We start from the raw sequence: 17,709 nt of genomic DNA on the forward strand, positions 1-17,709 counted from the left end.
GAGAAGTGTGTGTTCATATCCTTTGCCCACTTTTTGATGGGGTTGTTTGTGTTTTAAGATATTGTTTTGTATTGCCTTGAGGCAGTATCAGTTTTAAACACTTGTGTAAAGAACACAACATGTACTCAATCACTGATAAAAATTCATTCCTAGAGGTTGTACAATGTCTGACAAATAAATGATGACAGAATGAAAGAACAATGTGATTATTGAAACCACAGAGTTCATACTATCTTTAACTCATTAAAAGGAACATGTATAATTTTTGACTTCTGCTTCCTTAATATCTTCTAAGAAAACACTAGAAAAGATAATAGTTGATTGATTGATACTCTACATTTAATATATAACATATAGTTGCCAAATTGTGTTATTTGGCATCTAGTTTTTTAAAAATCAACCTACAAAATAAAATTATGTTTATCTGTTAGTTTATTCGAAAAGGAAGACCAACTCAAAAACACTACATTTTATTATTTTAATTAAGTTCCAAAGAGAAAGTATGCCACAACCAAAAATTAAGACAGCATATCTTTAAGGAATGTTTTATTGACTTGCCAGGGTCAGGTTGTGAAAGTAATTCCAGAACTCTAGATGAACTTTCCATAATGATTTTTTCTTTTTTTGGGACAAGTTCTTGCTATGTTACCCAGACTTGAGTGCAGTGGCCATTAACAGGCAAGATCATCACATACTACATCCTCTAATCCCAGGGGTCAAGTGATCCTCCTGAGTAGCTGGGACTATAGGTGCCCCTATGCCTAGCTCCCATAATAGTTTTTTTGATGTCTCCTGTGGAAAGCCCAGCAAGTCTACTTGAGAAATTAATACATGCTTATAAAACTTTCTCTCTTGGCATTTAGAGATCCCCTCTCTCACCATTAATATTTGGAAAGACAGACAATTGCATCTTTCTAGTCCTCTTCATTAACATGAGAGCTGCATGCACCTGTTTAGAATTGTGAGCATAGTGTTTTGGGGTTATGGTACAGCACAGGCAACAGGGGATTGTATTTACATTATGTAACTGATGAATATTGTGCTCGTCATCTTAGTAAAGATGACCAATTGCTTAATGAAGATTTGGTTCAGGCCAGCTTTAGTGGAAACATTCCTTGTCTCCAGCATCCTCTTATATGTAAATTAGAGTTTGGAAAATAAATACCTATTTTCCAATCATGACAAATTATAAGACTTTGATACCATTAGAATATAATCAATAGAAATTTTCCCCAGGCCATTAGGAAAAGGTGTTTGAATTCTAATAAAAAATACATTTGGAAACAGAATTTATCTTAAACTCACAATAGTACAGTTTATGAAATGTAGATGGAAACCAAAAAAAAGAAAAGGATAATGAGGACACATCATTCATTTATCCATACAACAGTGTGTTATTCAGCTCCTGTCTAAGATATCATAGTACTAGGGACATACTGACAAACAACAACAAGCCCAGTCCTTATCCACTTGGTACTTACAGTTCAGAAAGATGGTATAATTAAAAGAGAAGTGGAATTAGAGTTGAGAATATTCTGTATCTTATCAAGTTAGCTAAATGTGACTTTGGGCAAGCCATTTCATCTCTCTGGATCTTAGGTAATTATGTTAAGTAATCCCCTTAGAGAATTGTATTAAATAATTAAATAATTTCCAAGGTCTTTCTGTTGTCAGAATGTTTTATATCCTACTATCAGAGGTAATTCACTACCTATTGTCATAAATGAGATGATTTAGGAACATCTTTATTTTCTCAAGCGGAGTTCCTCTTTGTGTTCCAGTGTGAAGTCCTTGCACCAGCACTAAGTGATATCCATCATGCTGTCATACAACGTAATGTGTTTTTCATGATTTTGCCCAAGGAAAATGTTAGTAGCATTTCTTTAGTGAAATCCTTGCTTCTTTCTCTGATTTAGATGCGGTTGTCACTGAAGGTGGGGAGAATTTTAGTGTTGGACAGAGACAGCTATTTTGCCTTGCCAGGGCCTTTGTCCGCAAAAGCAGCATTCTTATTATGGATGAGGCAACAGCTTCCATTGACATGGCCACAGTGAGTGCATTATCTAAGCTTTTAAAATTGATGAATTAGAGAAATGTGCATGAAAACTACAATTTATTATTTCCTGAATGGGTTCTGAATCCTCAGTACTATTGTTTTGAGAATCTGCTCAATCATCTCCTTGATGAACTGATGATAGCACGTTGAGAATTACAATAAATAGGACCTGACATATGGTTTAAAGGCATTCCTATTACCAATAAACATAAAATAAATTTGCCACAACTTTTGGAAAATGTTTCAGAACAGTAAATTTCCAGGGCTTAGTTGATGAGAGGTACTGTATTATATTCAAGTACTATGCCATAAAAGTTCTGAAATGCAGTGTGAAAATCTCTGTTTAATAGAATCTATTGATAACCAACACCACTCATTATTTCCTAAAGCAATTTGAAGAAGAATGATTCACTGGGATTAATGATGGCTAGAATTAATAATGGCCTTCTCTATGTGTTTATGGTAAAAAGCCATAAATTTTGCCTTTTGAAATATATTATTTGAAATTGTCAAATGTATCTAAGAAAGATCTGTCCAGAAGGCTGTGCATGAGTAGGTAAAATGTTATGTTAAATCACAAACTGCATATAAGCTAGAAATTAATGTTCTTTTGAAAGTTAACTTGATATTAAAATTTGACATCAGAAAGGACACATGAGGGTTATCATAAGGGTAATACTGCCTCAACAGAAAAGAGAGATAGTGTGAATTAAATGATTGAAAGAATTCCTTCACTCTAAAAACTGAACCAAGATTTCCTCTAGGACAGAGATGGAATCTGTACCCAGAACAGCCTTTAAAATATAATTATACAAACCCCGTTTCTACTAAAAAATACAAAAAACTAGCCGGGCGAGGTGGCGNATTTTTTAGGTGAGATGGGATTTCCCCGTGTTAGCCAGGATAGGCCCGTTCTCCTGACCTCGTGATCCGCCCGTCTCGGCCTCCCAAAGTGCTGGGATTACAGGCTTGAGCCACCGCGCCCGGCCAAGACACATGATTTTTTTTTATTATACTTTAAGTTCTGGGGTACATGTGCAGAACGTGTGGGTTTGTTACATAGGTATACATGTGCCATGGTTGTTTGCTGTGCCCATCAACCCGTCATCTACATTAGGTATTTCTCCTAATGCTATCCCTCCCCTAACCCCCCACCCCCCAACAGGCTCTGGTGTGTGATGTTCCCCTCCCTGTGTCCATGTGTTCTCATGTTCAACTCCCACTTATGAGTGAGAACATGTGGTGTTTGGTTTTCTGTTCCTGTGTTAGTTTGCTGAGGATGATGGTTTCCAGCTTTATCCATGTCCCTGCAAAGGACATGAACTCATCCTTTTTGATGGTTGCGTTGTATTCCATGGTGTATATGTGCCATATTTTATTTGTCCAGTCTGTCATTGATGGACATTTGGGTTAGTTCTAAGTCTTTGCTATTGTGAATAGTGCTGTGATAAATATATGTGGCATGTGTCTTTATAGTACAATGATTTATAATCCTTTGGGTATATACCTAATAATGGGATCACTGAGTCAAATGGTATTTCTAGTTCTAGATACTTGAGGAATCACCACATGCTTAAATGGAAAAGTTGGTCTCTTGAATTTCAACCCTGAACTAGGAAATAACTTTCAATTTGTAAACAAATATTATTTCACTTGTGATTTTACTATGTGTCTGTAACTTCTGTTTCTCCTTAACAGGAAAAATTGTCATTGATGGGATAGACATTTCCAAATTACCACTGCACACACTCCGTTCTAGACTTTCAATCATTCTGCAGGATCCAATACTATTCAGTGGTTCCATTAGGTAGGTAACATATTTAGCAAGCATCTGTGTGCCTCGGGATTTAGCCTTTGACTCATAGAAAGGTTTTACTCAGAGTCATTTTTCAGGTCTGAGTGAACTGATATCAAGACAATAAAATCAAATATGCCATCCAACAATTTGGATTGGAAAAGTCTAGAGTTGCTGAGTTAACCTATAAAATTATGTTTCCAGGAGATCTTCATCCCTTTCAGTTTGATTCTATAAAAGCCACTTTTTCCTCTATATTTGAGAACGGTGATGCTTGGCAGACTTTTTTAAGGTGTTCTATCTTACAGATATCCAGTCTAACTTGTGTGTCTGGCCTGACCTCAGCAGATATTCTGACTTTGGTTAATCCCTTTACCTACCCCTCCACCCCTTACAACTTTACTTCAGCCGAAATTGCTATGAATAAAGCTGCTACAGTCTTCATGCCTGGTTCAGGGTTTCCCACCAAAAAAAAAAAAAAAAAAAAAAAAAAAAAAAAAAAAAGCGGGGTGGATATCAATCATCTGCTAGCTGCTTTAAATATATTATTTGTTTAAATTCTCCAACCATTTCTCTAGGGTACGTATTTATTATCCCCATTTTACAGATGGGGGTTTTGAAACTCAAAGAAGCTATAACTTAAACCAAGTTCATACACCTAGTAAGCGGAAGAACTGCTATTCCAACTGCAGTTTGTCTGATTCCAAAGTCCATGTTGGCATCTGTATTAGTCTGTTTTCACACTGCTGTAAAGAATGACTTGAGACTGGGTAATTTATAAAGGAAAGAGGTTTAATTGACTCATAGTTCTTCATGGCTGGGGAGGCCTCAGGAAACTTACAATCATGGCAGAAGCCAAAGGGGAAGCTAAGGCACATCTTCTCATGGTGCCAGGAAAGAGGGAGAGTGAAGGGGGAACTGCCACACTTTAAAACCATCGGATCTCATAAGAATCCACTTACTATCATGAGAACAGGGTGGGGTAAAATGCCCCTGTGATCTAATAACCTCCCACAAGGTCCCTCCCTGGACATGTGAGATTTGGAGCAAAATGATATCAGCATTGTCCCCCAGATCACATCTCTCATTTGATCATATTTTGTTCTATCTTGCTCCTAACCTCCATCTACTTAATTACAAAGAAGTGTTTGCCACCTCCTTTTACTAATTACTCTTTATTTTAAAGAAAAAATGTATGTAAGATTGCCTAATATTTAGTTATAAAACTACTTTAAAACTTCTGGATGTGTCAAGTAATTTAGCAATACCACAGTGAATTTATATCTCCAAATATATTTATTATGAATACTACTTGATATGGTTTGGTGTCCCCACCAAAACTTCATCTTGAATTGTAGTTCCCATAATCTTCAAGTGTCATGGGAGGGACCCAATAGGAGGTAATTGAATCATGGGGGCAGTTATGCTGTTCTCATAATAATGAGTGAGTTCTCGTGAGATCTGATGGTTTTATAAGGAACTTTTCCACTTTGCTTAGCACTTCTCTCTCCTGCCACCATGTAAAGAAGGACATGTTTGCTTCCCCTTCTACCATGATTGTAAGTTTCCTGAGACCTCCCTAGCCCTGCAGAACTGTGAGTCAATTAAACCTCTTTTCTTTATAAATTACCTAGTCTCGAGTATGTCCTTATAGCAGCATGAGAATGGACAAGTACACTACTATTGTTGGTGATGCAGCACAGCTTATCTAAAATAGTGTCATATATTTCTATAGAGATGTATGTATGTAGCATCAGTCCTGCAGGAATATTTTGCTAGATACTATTTGGGTTATACTAAGCGTAGTTTGGAGCCAATGGATCTAGGTAACAAACTTGGTAATATGATATAATGTATATAAAGTTTTATAATGATATCATCAAGACAATTTTTTATACTATTAAGATCATGCTTTCATTCATCAAGCATGAATTCAGTGCTTGCACTGCTCTGAGCACTGTTCTAGATGCTGAATATACAGCAGTGACCAAAACAAATGAAACTTACATTGTAAGGAAAGAAAAGCAATAAGCAAATATACATAAAAGTTTCTCTATTTTGACTTATTGACTAATTAACTAATTTTTCCCTCAGATTTAATTTAGATCCAGAGTGCAAATGCACAGATGACAGACTCTGGGAAGCCTTAGAAATTGCTCAGCTGAAGAATATGGTCAAATCTCTTCCAGGAGGTCTAGGTATATTTTCTAAATAGTATATTTATTTTTTATATATGCCATTAATCCTACATATGTCTATCTACATTTTATGCTATAATCACATAACTTTAGTGTTAAATCCCCTTATATTTAAAATAACATCCTATAAGTCATTAGAATATTTCAAAATCTAATGTTTTTCCATGGGGTACAAGAGGGTGAACCCAATAACAAATTCTGTTCTATGTGACTACTCCAAAATATTATAATTAATACATTTATCTCTGCCATCTTTTCACAATTGGTGGGTACAGGTCATTGTAATGGATGTTTCCCTGTAGTTATTCTTTCTCAGTCGACCTGTCTGATCACCTACCATCAGGAAATGAATAGGAGGATTGCAGGAGCTGTTAGGCTTAAGTTTGGCACCATTTAGGGAAGGGCAATTTTGCCACATTAGTAGCCATTTTCTCTGCTGCCAGGAGGGAAAATTCCTTTTATTTATATAACATAATTTTCTTTGTTTTTTTTTATTTAAAACATTTTATTAATTTATTATTTTTCAGCTTTATCCATTTACTGAAAAGGAATCTTTTTTCTTAGCTAAAAAATAGCTAAGCATTTTTTTAAGTCTTTCAAAACAGTAATCCTTTTGCTCAATTTTATAGACTAAGAGGAGATATTTTCAGAACATAAAATCTTTAAAGGAATAGTAACGTTATATCAATGACACAATTTTATCCACATGAACAGACACATTTATACCTTAAAATGTCTTTCAAAGTGGATTTATTAATTGATATCTTGGTCAAAATTTTGAAAGAAAATGTGAGATATATAAATTTGATTAGGTCTGATTTCAAAATTTTATTTTATTTTAAACTAAGTTACTTTGTGGTGTTGAGTATTTTAAAAGTACTTTAAAGTATTTTGAAAAGTGCAATATGTAAAATATATTTTGTGATTGTTCCATTAATTTAAAAATATTGCTTAAAGAAAGGACTTCCTAACTCAAAATTAGCCAAGATTTCTAAAATTGGGTCAAGGTTTACTTGAGGATGTCTGACATACCAGCTCTGGGAGGCAGCTCCAAGGGAGATGACAAAATTCACGTAATTAAACTAAAATAGCCAGTTATCTGAATGAGGTGTTACAGAAGTCAAAGTCCTCTCCCATCATTACTATCTTCAGTTCAACAAGGGTCTTCCTCCTTTCTAATAGCCAGGAAAAAAACCTTGTTAAAGAGTTTTTGTGGAATTTATCCTAAGTGCAATAGGAAAGTTACCTTCTGAATCCAAAGAAAAAAAAAATCATATTCTAACTGAAATAATAAGACAAAAATATCTATGATGAATATTTGCAAAATGAATAAAAATTCGTACTGTATCCATCCTGACTAACACGATGAAACCCCGTCTCTACTAAAAATACAAAAAATTAGCCAGGCATGGTGGTGGGTGCCTGTAGTCCCAGCTACTAGGGAGGCTGAGGCTGGAGAATGGCGTGAACCCTGGAGGCGGAGCTTGCAGTGAGTGGAGACTGCGTCACTGCACTCCAGCCTGGGTGACAGAGCGAGACTCCATCTCAAAAAAAAAAAAAAAATTCATACTGTAGGAAGAATTAACACTGTAAAAGGAACTAATACAATGTGCGAAACAGACATTAAAAGAGGAACAGGAAAGCTCTTGAAGCTAGCATGTCTGATTATGACAAAAGTCAAAGATGCCTCACCAAATTTTGAAGGAGAGGGTTATGACTGAATAGAAAAATACAAGAAGGGTGAATTAGAGTTTAAAAGTCAAAAATAAACATGCTTGTACTGCTAAGTGACAAGGCATCAAATTATCTATTAATAATGCTCATGACTAAGATTTGTGAATAAGTTAAAAACAAGTGAATAAATAGATCCTGTAATTACATGATCAAAATTAAAGTCATTTTAAAATAATTCCTGCCTCTTAACTAGCACCTCTATACCACAGAATGAAAATCACCCAGTTTTTGCTGATGGGAATCTAACTGGTACCCTTTACCCATATATATTATTCTATGATAGCAAATTGTGTCATGTTTAACCTATTCCTAGGGCTAAAGTTTTTTGTTAAAAATTGCTTAGTGATTAAACATGGTATAGTTTTATTTTCCAGTAAATAACACTTAAAAAATTAAGCAACACTACTAAAAAATTTTACTGGTTTTTTGGGCTTTGCTGCTTCTACTTCTAGGTGGACCTACTCCAAGTTCCCAGAATTTCATAATCCTTAAAGCTTCTAATTCTGAAACGGAAGTAGATCTGAGACAGTAGGAGTAGGCTTATTGGTTGGTATTGGGTTCCTACCAAGTGATTTTTGTTGATATGCACATGTTACTATTTCTATACCTTTGGAAACCCCTTAGTCCTTCTTGCCCTAGTGCCTTAAAATAAAAGGTTGGCCAAATACAATAGAAATTTGACATGTAAAGGTAACATAAGGGTCTTCAGGCACAATTTAGTTTCAGCACATCCCTTATGAAAAGGATGATTAGTACCCTTATAAAAGGGACCCTAGAGAGCTGCATTGTCCCTTCCACCATCTGAGGACATGGTAAGAAGGTACCATCGAGGAACCAGGAAACAGGCCTCCACCAGATACCAGATCTGCTGGAAACTTGATCTTGGACTTCCCAGCTTCCAGAACTGTGAGAAACACATTTCTGTTGTTTATAAGCCACTGAGTCTATGGCATTTTGTTAAAGCAGACTGAACAGATCCAGTGTAATAAAGGTTCAGAAAATCTAATGATTAACTTCAAGCTTAGATTATCAATGGTCTAGGTCATCCTTAGAATGCAGGATTCTTTTTTTCTTCCCCACTTTTTAATTATTACCATATAGGGCATTCTTTTCTTAGCAATACAGATGAGAGTTTAAAATCATAATTTTAAAATTGTTTTCTCTGATAACTATGTGTTCAATTTACTTTTTAAACTCCTTTCATTTTCTCTTTATTATGAATACATTAACTTATTAAATGAAAAGTTAAGCAAGTATAAGAGATAGCTCTTCTTTCCCCTTTAACAAAGAAAACCCTTTATCTATGAGTACAACTACAATTTTAAATTTAACTAAGTTCTTCTTGGTTAAAACAAAATCATATAATTAATATTGACTCTAGCCCTTGATCATAAATTCTTTGACACAGTGGAAGAAAGGCAAGGCAAGGCAGATCGCCTTACCCCAATCTTTATATATATGAAGCCAAATACTAAATTTCAACCAAAAAATTAAACTTTGGATCATGTTCCCATTCAGGCTATGCATATAAATAACAAACATTAAAGTTAAAAAATACGCATTAGCTATTTGTACCTAAGTAAATGAAAATTAACAGGGCCCAACATAGACAAAATCATACATAAAAGAAAGATGTCTTCATCAACTCTAGCCTCCCTCCTCTTTGCCTCACAGAACATAGCAAAAGTTATCTCCCAAGTTTCAACCACTCAGGAAAAATAGTTAATATTTTCTAGAACATCAGACTTTAGTTTTCAGTTATATTTTATAATGTAAACTCCTACTTTCTGACGTGGCTTGTAATTTATTTGGGAGGCAGCATATATCAGAGTCCCCAAGGAAGCTTTATTAAACATACATGCCAGGCTTCCCATTTACTCCTAGGATTTTCATATACCCCAAAAGAGAGAATATCTACATGTTAGAAAAGCTCCTAAGCAGATTCTAATGTAATCCTACTATTCTCTTTCCTACCCTATTCCTGACACTTCTCTCATATACATAAAAATATATTTAGACCTATGTATATATGTATGCATGTATATACCTAATCTCCTCCACCACCTCCTTAAGAAGTATAAACTATATTTCTGCATTTTTCTAATTCTGATATAAATTTCTGAAAAGTAACTTAATATTCTTTCTTAAATAGCAATATTGTTGTAACAATTCAATTTCTTGTCTTCTTAGGTTCAAAAAGGCCTTCAACCCTTCCCCAAAGCCTTTTTTCTGGAATTCTAATAACTCAGGCAAATTTGAGGTCTATCAAATGTAAAAAGTACAGACTCTACTGTGAATCTCAGAAATTTTCTAAATCATAACACATTCAATAGCTGACAGAAGACTTTTGTTTCTCTTTTTCCTAGCATTTGGGCTAAAGTGATGATAGGGTAAGAAGGCAGAATATTCTAAACATTTCATTAGCTTTAGTTCATGAGGATTAATTTTTAACTTTATCCCAGACTCAGTGGGCAAAAATATTGTGTGGACTGGTGAGGATACTGCACTATAAGGAACACTGACAGCAGGAATCTTTCTATCATGCCTGATTTTGATAACTATGATTAACGAATCAAAGTCATTACCTTATACTTCATGATTCTATTTTATTTCTCTCACTATCAAAATTCTGTCTTCATGATTATCTTAATTAAATAATAGTACTAGTTAATATCTATTGAATATCTACTATATGCTAGGTTCTATGCAAAATATTTTACATATATTATCTCATTTAATCTTCATAATATGTCTATAAAGTAGATAACCAGTATTTTATAGAAATTATAAATTTTGCCCCATATTATATGGCTGATAAGTGATGGAGCAGTGATTCAAACCCAAGTCTACCTGTTTCTACAACTTGTGCTGTTAGCTGCTATACTAGTATGGGAGTCACATTCCTTTGCTCACCGTCTCTTTCACTCTTTCTTTGCTGATTGTCATGCTTTTAACCATGTTTCTAGGTTGCTGTTTACCCCTATAATTAGCTCCACTGGTCACAATTCCATCTATCATTCATTCACTGATCCACTCATCTAGAGATGCTAAGAGAAATAACACATTCATAGTAGTACCCACCATATAGAGTTGTTGCGAAAATAAAATAACCTACACAAAAAGTTTGGTACGATACATGGCACATGATAAGCAATCAATAATTCTACCCTCAAAGAGTTTAAGAGACATTTATTGAATGCCAGGCATAGCACCAACCACATTACTTATATTATTTCATTCTCACAATAAACTCTAGAAAGAAGTTACTATTTTTTTAAATGCCGTTTTGTAAGTGAAGAAAGGTAGACTAGGAATAAATTGTCTAGACTAGGAGTAAATTGTAAGTGGTGGATCCAGGACACAGTTCCAAACTATTTGATTTCAGAGCCCTTGTTTTGAAGTTTTATGCTATAGTTTACAGTCTAANTATATATATATATATATATAATTATAACAGTGCTTTGTGGTGGGGATAAAAAGTGTTTCTTCCTAGAATGTTCATTTATGTGTCAAAGTCCAAATTTGTGGCATCAATTTTAGTTTTTCCCCTTTTCTGACTCAAAGCTTAACATCATTACAGAATTTTGCTGGTTTCGAATACATACTTTCTGTGGTATAACTCAAGTGAGCATTTTGATACTCATTTAATTTCATTTTCTTCTTTGCGTTTCCTGGACATAAATCTATTACCCACTTATGGCTGATCAGTGACTGACTTTCATTTGTGTTTTGAAGACACGTAGAATCCAGCATGAACCTGCTGCTGGGGACTGCCCCTTTTTATGACTTCCACAGAAAATGAGGGATTGAGAATGCTCACAAGGGATTCAGTGGAATATTGTTCTTGGGGTAAAATATTATGATGACAAAGTCATCCAGAGAAAATTTACACTTTTTTTTTTTTTTTTTTGCAGGAGAATATTTTGCAAAAAGTAGTAATGACAGCCTTTGCAGACCGGACCGTGGTGACAATAGCTGTAAGTATGAGAAGACAGAGTTGGTACACCTCTTTGGTTTTGGTTCTAACATGTTATCATCTTTACGTTTTAGCAAAATATACTTGTGTCGAATTATTTATTTCTCTGCTAATGTTTCCGTATCTGTGCAAAAAAAGAAAAAAAATACGAAGATGTTTTGAAAGCATTGTTCTTTCCCAAACTGTCTGCTCTACCTAACTGACTTCTTTAAGTGACAATGATAGGACATTGTAAATCTAAGGATTCCAGCAGGTCATGGCCTCTGCTTGTTTACCAGATAAAATGGTAGTTCATATAGAATAATTATCTTTTCTATAACCTGATGGTCTGATGAGCAGTTTCAGAAAGAAAATTCCTAAATTGGATTGCTTATTCTGCTACTATCTATACCTAATTTCTATGTTTCCATTCATTAATCTATTAAAAAATAGACAATGAGATATCTCACAGTAAGGGCAGGTAATTTTCTCTATTTTAGATTGCACCAATCAAATAGAAGAAGTGCTTAAATATTTGTAATTCACGTTATAGCTGACTTACAATAGTCCATAGTTTTGTCTTTTCCTCTTTGCAAGGGGATTCTTGCTCATACTTAGTCTTACTGCTTAATAAAAACTATTTTTTTAATGAGTCACTTGGACATTTATTCTTCTGCTGATTCTCTTCTCTTCTATTTTTCTCTCCAGCACCGTGTCTCTTCTATTTTGGATGCAGGCCTTGTTTTAGTCTTTTCTGAGGGTATTTTAGTGGAGTGTGATACTGCTCCAAATTTACTCGCCCACAAGAATGGCCTCTTTTCCACTTTGGTGATGACCAACAAGTAGACCATCATGATCTATTGCGCCAAGTCTGTCATTCTCCGGTAGTTATCTTGGCAGTATCCCCTCAGTAAGGCATGGCTAATGCTGTGAATAAATGGGAGGGCTGGGATGAGGGAACTAACTGCAGGGTATTATTACAAAATCAGCTCAACCAAGTGCTTTCGTCATGCTCAGTACCGAATGGAGTTCATGCATGTGTTTTCAAATATATACATGCAAAAGAGAGTATTTACGAAGCCTATGAACTGAATTTACCTCTTATTCTAAGGACCAATTTCACTAGTCCTTGGGGATGTTTTGTAAGCATCCATAAAAATGCCATACACATTTCTTACCTGCCCTGGAGAATGCATTGTTTCATTTAAATAGTTACTTGAGTTTCACTCGTGAGTAACGAGAGTGGTGTATGGAGTGCTTGCTATGCTTCGACTTTCTTAGATGATGCATGGGAGAAACAGAACCCTTTGGAGTGCAGCTTTTTTCAAGATTACAGGAAATGATGTTGCATCAGGGCCTACTTCCTGCAAACTGCCTAAGTAAAGAAAATCTACTTTCTCGAATTTTCCAGTGAACTTTGTGGTTCCTCTTTCCTGGAGGAGAGTCACCCAATTAACTCATTGATATTAAGGTGTGAATGATTTAAGGGGTAGAATTGGTTAACTTTAAAAATAATTATTCAGTATTTTCAAGAATTTCCTTACTGGAAAAAGGTGGGGAGATATTTTGGAAGAGAAATAACTTCCTGCTGCCTCAAAATGGGTGGAGAGAGGGAGAGAAAAGAGACCATTGCCTATTCAAAAGATGAATTTTTCCTACTTTGCATGAAGCATGGCATTGTTGGATGGTTCTGTTCAGTCTATATGTGGAAAATTACTTGAGCAAAATTTGTATTTTTAACAAAATGTTAGGTTTCCTAATTAGATTACCTCTTACTTAATTTCTCCTACATTCACTAAATACTTTTCTATAGACTTATATTTCTTTCACTCATTCTTCATTTCAAAACCACTCATGTGAAGGTGGCCGCTAGGATACCTAGAATTCTGTGCTCCCAACCGCCCCTAATACACATGAAGCTGTCAAGGAAGAATCACTGTAAGATTTTGTAGAGGACCAACTCCTCATAACAGGCCCACAAAAGGGAGAGCACCACCATGCTTATGGTAGACTGCTTGTATAATTAACTTAAACTCTTAAAATCAACTGTTTTTCCTTCCCTGCCTAAGAGCTTATTACTTTGGTAGCTGCCACTAAAATTGTGGAATGCCTTAAAAAGATAATTTTCTCCAGCTTCTAAAAGGAAGCACTCACACACCAAAATAGTCCATGTTATTTATTTCTAAAAGTGATTACACCATTAATTTATCTGGAACATTTCGAAAATTTTATCAACACGATTACAATTGACATCACACTTTGTCAAGGAACAATTATTTGAATTAATGGAATAAAAACCAACTATATTTATTTCTGTTGGTCAAGATTTTCAATGTTTTATTTTATTTTCTTCTAGTAAATATTATTTTAGAATATCAATGCAATGTTTATAATATTATATTTATGGGTTTAGAGGCCATATTCTTTTTTTAGACATCCATGATACGACTATTGAACAACTAATATTTTTCTGGAGGGAAAACGCACAGCAGATATTATTGGATAGCTTGTTAAGTTTCTTTTTCTAAACACATGGGTGTGCAAATGGCTCTGGGCCTTTCTCAAAGATAAATAAATGTTAGCCTCCAAAATCTTGTTAATTCCTCAGTGTATTAGGTTGGTGCAAAAGTAATCGTGGTCTTTGACATTAAAAGTAATGGTATCTCTGTGAATGGTCTTTTGCACCAACCTAATACATCATTTGTCACCAATATTCAGCAAATGATAGGCTTGTCATGGGTGTTGAAAACTGGCACATCTTCTAAGCTGGCATCATTATCACATTCCATATATGTTTTCTTTTCCCTTCGAGTCATGAGCCACAACTATAACTGCTGACTTTTCTGCAAGCATAAACACTGAACCCACCCCACCTACATGGCCCAGGGCAGAATGTACGCTGTCAACTCTGGGGATGGTTTTAGGTAGGACTTTGGATTGTTCAGAGAAGCACTTTGGAAGACTGTGTATCAGCTAAACAGATGGCATTTCTAGGTTTAGAACTCTGGACAGGGACTCCCATCAGCACACTAATATTTTGACCTGCATAGTTCAGGTTCACTATGGTAGTCCCTGGCCACATGTGGCTATTAGTTGAAATGGAGATAGTTCGAACTGAGGAGTGTCGTAAGTGTAAAATATATACTGGATTTCAAAGACAATACTAATAGAAGCATGTAAAAGTTCTCATGAATCATTTTTATGTTGGTTACATATTGAAATGACAACATCTGAATAGATTGGGTTAAAATGTATTAAAGTTGCTTTCATTTGTTTATTTCTACCTTGAAAATGTAGCTCCTGGGCCGGGCGCGGTGGCTCAAGCCTGTAATCCCAGCACTTTGGGAGGCCGAGACGGGCGGATCACGAGGTCAGGAGATCGAGACCATCCTGGCTAACACGGTGAAACCCCGTGTCTACTAAAAAAAATACAAAAAAACTAGCCGGGCGACATGGCGGGCGCCTGTAGTCCCAGCTACTCGGGAGGCTGAGGCAGGAGAATGGTGTAAACCCAGGAGGCGGAGCTTGCAGTGAGCTGAGATCCGGCCACTGCACTCCAGCCTGGGCGGCAGAGCGAGACCCCGTCTCAAAAAAAAAAAAAAAAGAAAGAAAGAAAATGTAGCTCCTAGAAAATTTAAAATTACATGTGGCTCCCATTATATTTCTATTGAACAATACTGATCTTAGCAAAAGTAAAAGCCCATCACACAGATTTTTCCTTTCTAATTTATAAACATAAAAAATAATAGTAGTTGACATTTATTATTTGTTTGTATATGTCAGACAAAGTGCTGAATTTTTTTACATGAATTATCTCATTTGAACCTTATCACCCTTCTCTGAGGCAGGTACTATCACCATAATTTTACAGATGTGAAACTGGAACTATACGATGTTAAGTATATTGCTCAAGATTGCACAACTAACAGGTGGTAAAGCCAAAATACACAAGGCCCGTTTATCTTCAGAGCCTGTTCTCTTAACCATAACACTGACATGGCAGGTGAATGCTCCTCTAAGGTATCAGAGAGCCTTATGAAACAGTTAGATGACGGGATGGAAATATCTCACATTTTGAAACTGGTAAACCTAATTTACATACTGGTTCTGCTACTTATTATCTATGTGATCTCCTGATTTTGCTTTATCTCTGTGAATGGTCTCCCCTATAAAGTGGAGAGAGATAACACCCACAGCTGAGGAATGTTCTAATGATTCACAAGAATGTGTGTGGAGCACTTAATAGATGGCATACGCTCAGAAAGTGGTTGCTTTTATCATTGTTAGTTACTAATTAATCCAAAGGGCATCACGTGGAGAGGAGTGGGTCAGTGGCAGTGATCTCCAAAGACTGAGACTGCATGTCTAAAGGCCTGGATAATCCATTCTATTACTGCATGCCAGAATGGACTTCCCCAAATTGTCATCCCGGAACTAAACCACTTTCCAGGGTTCTTCAAATTGTGTTATAGCCCAAAGAATTAGTGACTCTACACAAGAGATAATTATTGTTGACATTATAACCCAACGGGTTTGCAATGACCTCTCTTAGTTTAATTTTACTCAATAAACATTTTTACCCTACTTAAACTGAAGGTTTCATGAAATGATGATGCTGATATATTAGCTACACTCAAATTAGTACAGCCCATAGAAAACCCAGCCATGTTGGCCATTGCTTAAAAGTATGTAAATAAATGATAATTTAAATAAGGACAAAAGGGGAGGTGTCTGTGATCCCTACATCTCGTCACTCACCAAGATAAACAAATATCCCAGAATAATTCGTGAAATATACATATTCCATTGTTTTGGCTTGTGCCCTGAAATGTATAACAAATACATGTATTCTTTCCACTCACAGCATCGAGTACACACTATTCTGACGGCAGACCTGGTTATTGTGATGAAGCGAGGAAATATTTTAGAATATGACACTCCAGAAAGCCTCTTGGCTCGGGAAGATGGAGTATTTGCTTCTTTTGTTCGTGCAGACATGTGAAGGAGTGTCTTAAAACAATACATGTATTTAAAATAATGCAGTCATAACCTAATTAACGTTAATGGATCATCAGCTTGACCTCTGTAAAGTGGCATCTTAAACTTTTACAGATTTTTGCACAAGAAGTTGACATTCATTTTTCCTGTTTTTTAAAACAGTTTTCAAGGTATTATTGCATAATATGTTCATTATTGATTGTTTTTATAGTGATCAAGCCACTCTACCTTTAAAAATAACTAGGTTGTATTAAAACATGTAAGCTACTTTAAGTGGTAAATCAATAGCTAAAGTTTTCTCATAACTTTAAGTCTGGTAAATATGTCTCAGGCATGGAAGTTTCAATGAGTAATCAGTAGTACTATACTCTTGTTTGTAAGAATATAGTTTCCTTATTGTTTGAGTCTCTAGCAGTTATTGGAAGAGAATAAAAAAGGACATGTTTTCTAATGAACTCTCAAACTCAATATCTACTTTATGAGAATTTATTATGCATATTGCTTGTAAGCAAGTTATTGTATTCATTAACATTAGTAACACCTATTTTTCTTAGAAGCCTTTTTTTCCCTCTTGTTTCTTGTCACCAAGAAGTTATCACATTTATACTTATTCTATACAGCCAAAGCCTTAACCAGAAAGATCATGAAGAGTTTGGATATTTTAAAAACTATACTCAAATTTTCATTTTTTCCTGTCCTGTAAAGAGAGAATTCTTAAAATATCAGTCATACTGTGCCTTTTCCAGACTGAAGTTCAAAGAGTGATTACGTTCAATCTTTCAGTGGCAGGCCAGCTAAACTTTCTATAGTTTAACGATTAGCTCTGGTTATGATCTTGAGCCCTAACATGCCACATTACCCAAGATTTACACAGACAAGTGACTTCATTTGGCACTGCTAATAATGGCAGGTGAACATTTCTCTCAGGTGTCAGATATTTCATATGAAAAAGTCCAGTGGCAGGCTGGAAATA

General features: G+C 35.4%; 1 protein-coding gene across 1 annotated transcript in view; it reads left to right on the forward strand.

Annotated features, from left to right (window-relative positions):
- The window catches only part of ABCC9 (ATP binding cassette subfamily C member 9), a 129,440-nt gene extending 112,700 nt beyond the window's left edge, over positions 1–16,740 (forward strand). The window contains 5 exon segments of the mRNA XM_017888598.1: positions 3,755–3,863; positions 5,946–6,049; positions 8,236–8,297; positions 11,698–11,760; positions 16,603–16,740. Coding sequence (XP_017744087.1) covers positions 3,755–3,863; positions 5,946–6,049; positions 8,236–8,297; positions 11,698–11,760; positions 16,603–16,740 — 476 coding nt within the window.
- Positions 16,741–17,709: the final 969 nt, after the last annotated feature.

Source organism: Rhinopithecus bieti, unplaced genomic scaffold (assembly GCF_001698545.2).
Source record: "Rhinopithecus bieti isolate Rb0 unplaced genomic scaffold, ASM169854v2 scaffold_15769, whole genome shotgun sequence".
In the NCBI taxonomy this organism is placed as follows: Eukaryota; Metazoa; Chordata; class Mammalia; order Primates; family Cercopithecidae; genus Rhinopithecus; species Rhinopithecus bieti.